This window comes from Micropterus salmoides, unplaced genomic scaffold (assembly GCF_014851395.1).
Source record: "Micropterus salmoides isolate LMB-PRFRI ecotype aquatic unplaced genomic scaffold, ASM1485139v1 Ms_hic_scaffold_16, whole genome shotgun sequence".
Lineage (NCBI taxonomy): Eukaryota > Metazoa > Chordata > Actinopteri > Centrarchiformes > Centrarchidae > Micropterus > Micropterus salmoides.
In genome coordinates this window covers 7,245,355-7,252,210 of record NW_024040707.1, presented here as the reverse complement: position 1 = coordinate 7,252,210, position 6,856 = coordinate 7,245,355, and the positions used below count along the sequence as shown (strand labels likewise).

Genomic DNA, 6,856 nt, shown 5'->3' with positions numbered 1-6,856 from the left:
CATTAAATTCACGGGCAACAGTTCTGATGGACATTCCTGGAGTCAACATGCCAATTGCACGCTCCCTCAAAACTTGCGACATCTGTGGCATTGTGCTGTGTGATGGAACTGCACATTTTCAAGTGGCCTTTTATTGTGGAATGCCTAAGGCACACCTGTGCAATACCCATGCTGTCTGATCAGCATCTTGATATTCCACACCTGTGAGGAGAAAGTCTTAGATCTTTGAGTTCAGCTCATGATGAATGGGGGCAAAAACAAGTGTTGCGTTTATAATTTTGTTTAAGTTTTTGTTTTCACTGTGTACAGCCAATCTTTATCACTGTGCCATCTGCCCAGTGCAGAGTCTTGCACCAAAAAAATGTTTACCTTTTCTGTATAAATTGTGTGTGTTCACGTATGAACATGTTACACTGCTTAATATCTAACATAATCAATCAGTTTAAAACCCAGATTGCGTGTGTGTAATTGCAGAAAGCTGACTGTGTTCTGTAATTAGCCATGACATGTTAAATATACGGTGTGATTAACTGTGTTAATATGCAAACATCAAAAATGAATTAATACAAAGCATCAAAAGAATCATGGATTTATTTCACTTAATTACTTGCAATGTGTTACCTGAAGTATATCAGTATTTAATAACTGAGCATTATTTTTATTTGAACAAATGAAGCACCTGATAGGTATTTTGATTTCGACCCACTACAGTTTATGCACCTTCAAATGATTGGTGATTATGTGATATGAATCATATTAACCTTGCAAACTTTGCTTTGAATTTAGATTACAGCCACATAGTATTTTTGTGTACAAACAATGAATCCCACATTGACTTTTAAAATTATGGTCAGAGACGACTAATTTCCTTCTGTGATTGCATTTTTCTTTGGTTAGCCTTGGGTGAATCTCTACTAGGTTTTGCTGAATCCTCAAAATGTACATGTAGCTTATATATCCGCTAAATAACGATTTGTATCTACATAGTGGGAATTGCTGTGGAAAACATTAAGTCAAAATATAATATATTTTCAATAAAAATCAAATATTCTGTGTTGCATTATGTCCCCTTTTGTTAATAAAAAGCAGAGTGCCACTTTAAAATTTCAGTTAATATACACAAACAACCAATCATCATCTTTTTTGTCCCCCTGCAAAGCATCCTGCTGCATCTTAAGGACAATGCTTGCTTCAATTTAGAATAAGTTGCTCCTCTAAAACATAATGGCCCTACAGACAAATCAGAGATCCATCGGCGAAGAAAGGCACTAAATAATTTATAGCTTTAATCTGCTCACTGAGGTGTGTGGTCTTTGACAGTAATTATAAATGCAGGGAGAAATTATAGCTGAATACTTTAACTGCATTAGGAGTCATCTGATGAACAACGTGATTGCCTGCTCATTTCCAACAATAGGGGGCAAGTTGGTGTCACAGCATTCAAATCACCACAGTGCCCATGTGCTTTTTCCCATTTACCATCAAATGTCAGTTGGCCGTTATAAAACAGAGATTTGATGGGTGGAGGTAATTGAGGACTTGATTGCTTGAAAAGAGATGAATTGCATAAAATGTTTATGAATTTAGAAGGCAATTATTTTTAATAGCCTTGAAATAATAGAGCTGGAGGAAATATGTTTAATTGTTATGATACCATCTTGCTGCAACAGCAGCGGCGTTCACAGGAAAGCAATAAAGTCTGACAAGAAGATGTATCTTTGCGGTGTATCTAAAAGGCATAAGGTACAAAAAGAGAATTCAGTGTGCTGTACAATATGAGGGTGTTGTCCTTTGTCATACTGAGGTTCTCCATGTATATAAAAACTTTTAATAGATGTATAATAGTAATAGATGAGGAAGACATTGTGAATTTAAAAACGAGATATTTGGGTAATGCTTATTTTATGGGTCCTTAATTTCTGAATATCTGCCTTATAATTTCCTCAGATGTTTGCTGGTAAGAATTATATAATTTGGTACTGGCAAATAATTATGGGGAAAATATGAATTTTCAATTTAAACCAAAGTATATTTCATTATTGGTACATATATGTTCAATTGTGCATTTGCTGTAGACACATTTCACATTTTTGCATGTTCAGCTGATCTGCTGTGCACTGACTAAAATACTCTTTAGGTTTCATTGGAAATTACTTGTGTGAAATTACTTATGTGAAGTGTTGGTTAAGTGCTAGTACCAAATTACCTACTTCTTTCTGGGAAACTTCTTAGGAAATGACCTAATAATTTTACCTAAATAACACTGATCTCAGTCATAAGCAGGGAAATCTTACTATCTTAATCGTTTTAAAAACACACTCAAACTGCTAACTATGTAAGCAAATAATCCAAGAGAAAATAAAAAAAAGATATACAAGCAGTTATCAAATGTTAACTCTTTATTTGAATAAGTAAAAAAGGTGCAGGTATCACAGGTATCATCTGTCTTGCTGTTATCCTTGTTGCATGAAACACACTGTTTTGTTTTTCTTCTAAAATATATTTACATGTGAAATATCCTAATTATTTTTGAGTCATGTACAGAATCCAAGTCTAAACAGGTGATTAAACATTTATTAAAGTGCTTTTTTTTCTCTCTTCTATCATTGCAACACAAAACATCTTTACATAGCAATACACTGTACAGGTCTGCATGTGTGTTATCATGTGTCGGGCTACCTGTTTTAACAGCTGCACATTTATGCAGGTGTCACAGAAGTCGTAAAGTACAATTAGTTCATTATTTTGTCTTTGAAATACAGTTGAAACTTGACATATCATACAAATAAATAGTAGTCATAGCCAGGGCTATTGCATGCAAACATCAGCAATTATGTTTATTCAAGCAGTAATACATTTCATTACTGGTGGTGCATTTGAGCAGGGTGCAAAAGTTTTTCTTAGTGTTTCCTTATACAATTTCTAACCAGTGTGTCTTTGCTGTACTCCATGAAATGTTTTAAATGTCATAATGATGCACACTACACAATGCTAATTGAAAAATGGTTGAAATATCTGACCCGTGTATTAAAAGAAAAAAAAGAAAAAAGAAGAAATAAAAGTGACAAAAATATGAAAAACTACTCCTTGTCCATTTCCACATATTGTGAATGGTTGTCAGGGGATTTGCTGTGAGTTTTACTCAAATGGAGTTTGACTGCGTGATTACTCGCAAATGTCCGACAGCAGAGCTTACATTTGAACTTTGAGTCAATGTCCTCCTCTGTGACTAGAGCCTCTGTGGCTCTGACACTGAGGGCCTTCGACAGTTCTGGCTCCTCTACCTTCGTCTGGTGCTCTACTGGCATTTTGCACATGTCTTTGATTTGGAACCCGAGATGGGATTCCAGATGGGAAATGAATGCGCCTGGTGACCTAAACTGGGAAGCGCAGTCATTGCAGTAGAAGATTGGGTGGCCTGTGTCCATGTTCTTCAGAAATTTGGTCCCTCCGGTTTTCCGCAGCTGGTATTTTACATTTGCTAACCAATGGCTTATGGTGGTCATCGACAATCCAGTGAACTTGGAGATGTGCATCCGTTCCTGAGGGCCGAGGTCTGAGAGTAAGTATTTCCCCTCAGAGGTCTGGAAGAGACTGGAGGCAAACTGAGCTTGCAGGATGAGAAGATGGCGAGGATTCCAGTTCGACTGTCTACCTTTACGCTTGTGGACGGAGTACATCTCGGCAGACACGTCCTCAAAGCGCCTTACATCTGATTCCAGTTTCATAGTTGGGATCCTTGATGGTATGGAGGGTTTTGGCGTTGTGGCTTTTGGAAGAACTTTAACCATGTCTGCGATGTCAGACAGAGCATATTTCTGTGGCATCGGGGTGGAGGGCTGTAGTAACGAGGAACTTAGCTTGCTGTGTTTAGATTTTGTCAGGTCTATTGGTTGGTCATCACCCACAAAGAGGAAGGCATTATCAGGCCTATTTCTTATACCATTTCCAAGCATTAAAGCTGGTTTCTCGCTGCTACGGTTAATATCAGCAAAAATAGACTTGGTGCGAGCAGATAGTTTATCTGCTCTTGAGTTATTGGGCTTATTTGCTTTGCCCAGATGATTGTTCAGAACTGACTGCAGTGCACTAAGAGGGTTTATACCAAGTATAGCCGGAGTGTCACTGAGAGGCTCTGAAGTAGTGCTGCGTCCATTGCTGGCAGAGGGGCTCGGTGTCTTGCCTCTGTCAGAGAAATCTGGGCTCAACTTCCCTTTGATCGCTTCACTCCCTTCATTCACACAGTCTGCATCAAGCTTTGAAGAGGAAGAGGAATCATCCTGACAATCGCTGTCATCATTCTCCACCAGATCAAACTTAATATTCTGACTTTCTTTACCATCGCTAATGCCAACCTTTTCTTTTTTGATGTCCACATTTTGATGCTGTCCCTGGGGAGTCTCAACTCCCATAGCACCGTGGTATAGCTTCCCCTTTGGGGCAATCGGTCTCAGCTTGTGGTTAAATGTCTGCTTTAGTTGAGTAGGGGGAGATGCAGAGAGAGGGGCGCTTTTGATGATGCCGGAGAGCTGATAGGCAGCATGAATGCTGGGATAGGCACTCCAGCTTGGTGTCCCTGTTTGAGCTTTATTGATGGCAGAGGCCACTGTGTTGGCTAAAGATTTAAGAATGTCCCCTCCTCCTCCTGAGTCCTGTTCAAGATCCTCCTCACGGAGATAAGGGTACTTAAAAGCCCCATTGCCTGCCTTTTGATCCTCAGTCTCTTGCTTGTCATCTTTAGCTTCAGTTTCCTCCATTTTGTCTGATGTACCTTCCCCCTGGCTATCCTTCTCACTGCTCCTGGGGGAAGGATTTTTTGGAGACACCTTTTCTCCCTCAGTGTCACTGGCAACAGGCTCAGCTAAAACCTGAATCTTCTCTATGGCCAGGGGGTCAAGCGCTAACTGTTTACCCTTTTTAGAGGCTGAGTTTGTGACTTTGATGAAGTGTCCAGTAACCATCATATGTGTGGTGAGTTGCTGAAGGGTGTCATGGGAGCTTCCACACTCCATGCATTTAAGAATTTGAGACTTGCACGTTTCAAACTGCCAAGTGTAACTTGCACCATTCTGATAGCCGTAGCGATTATTGTTAGCATTTGAAATGGCGGCGGCCCGTTGTGCCTCAGTGTAGCCAGATAAACCAGTCGTAGAGTCAGGGGAGCATGGTCTCACCGTTTCAAAGGCCCGTTTCTTTGTTGGTGGCAACAATTTGGGTGTGATTACCGGGATAGGCTCTTTTAAAGGCACTTTTTGGTAATGCTTAGTTTTAATCATATGGACGCTCAAATCCTGGAGTGAGTCAAAAGAGTGGCCACAGAACATGCACTTCAAAACTTTCTGTGCATCCTCTTTTCCTTCCATATCTTGAAAATTTCGTTTCCTAGATTTGGAGGATGAAGCAGAGGAATTACTCTGCTTGCTGTGGTTGTTGTCCTGGTAGTGTCCGCTCTTGTTCATGTGGACTGTCAGCTCCACAAGAGAGTCATAAGCAGCGCTGCAATCCTTACAGCGAAATCGGCTGGCTCCTGTGAACACTGAGCCACAGGGTTTGGTGGTTTGCCTGTATAGGTGGACAGAGCTAAAGAGGTTAGGTTTGGATGCAGGCTTTGGAGAGAGTGTCTGCTGCAAGGTCTTAGAGAGCGCATCCTGGTGCCAGTCAAACTCACTCTTGGCGCTTCCGTTTGTGCTGTCACAGTTGGCTTTGCTGGTGTTTTTGCCAATTTTCAAGTCCATTCCTATCCCTGTCCAGTAGGAATCAGAGAGAAAGTTTGCATAGGCTGCCCTCATTTTCTCCAAGCTGCCGCCTGTCTCTTCTTTATGTTTGGAGCTACGACTTTCATCATCTCTCTGGCTCTCAGGTGGCGAGGTGGTTTTGAAGTCTGAGAGTCTGTCACTGCTGTCACTAAGGCGTGACTCCAACTCTGCCTCTTGATTAGAAAGGACACTAATGGGAGAGTTCTGGTTGCTATAAGTGTTAGTGCTCTTGTTGTCTATCTCTCTGTCCTCAGACACTTTGGGGCTGGTCTTCTCTGAGCATTCCTCTTCAGTTTGAGTGTCGTTTTCTCCATCTTCCTCAGTGATGGAATCCTGAAGAACAGCGTCTTCATCAGGCATGTACACTATAAAAGGAAGAGACAGAAATTAATAATATTAAAATACATGGATTTATCATTTAGCATCCAATGTACAATACTTAAACGACCCACATATGGCATCAGGACTTTTTTGGGAGAAGTCACAGAAACCTTTTAAGTCAACATAATGGTGGCTGTGCCTTGGGAGGTTGGCGAGTATAGCTGGACATAATGTCTTTACTAACAGATTGCTGCTGGTCTAACAGCACCATGTGATTCACGACAGGCCACTGACTTAGTGCTTTGTCCGAGGTTTTTCTGGCCACAAGTTGATATGTTTACACTAATCATTGGCCACTGAATGACAAAAGGAAATTGATTCTTCTTGGGCCATTTAAATGTTAATAGAAATGACCTATTCCGTAGTGATTATGTATGCCTCAAAACTGCAATGAAGATGTAAGTCTTCTGTTCTGGATAACATCTCAGCTTCCCTGAAGCCACATGTGAGGAATGGCTCGACACAAATTCTGATATTTGTCCTGAAATGTTCTATCAATAAATTAAAATGTTTGACTGAAAAAGATGAGAAAACATTACTTGAGAAGAAATTTAGCCATTTAGCAAAATAATAAAAATATGTTGCAAATGTGAATGCTGATGCTGATGAAGATGTTGATCATGCTGGTGGAATAGCTGATTCAATTATCAGTGTTAAAACTAAACAATTATAACATTTTTTTTTAAATGACTGGCAATCTGTCACGTCGTTATATTTTC

General features: G+C 40.1%; 1 protein-coding gene across 1 annotated transcript; it reads right to left on the bottom strand.

The window, feature by feature from the left end:
• Positions 1 to 2,559: 2,559 nt before the first annotated feature.
• On the bottom strand, positions 2,560 to 6,117 carry LOC119905131 (teashirt homolog 2). Its single transcript, XM_038721868.1, has one exon. It carries the CDS (start codon positions 6,114 to 6,116, stop codon positions 3,081 to 3,083), a length of 3,036 nt encoding a protein of 1,011 aa, XP_038577796.1. The 5' UTR covers position 6,117; the 3' UTR covers positions 2,560 to 3,080.
• Between the last annotated feature and the right edge of the window lie 739 nt (positions 6,118 to 6,856).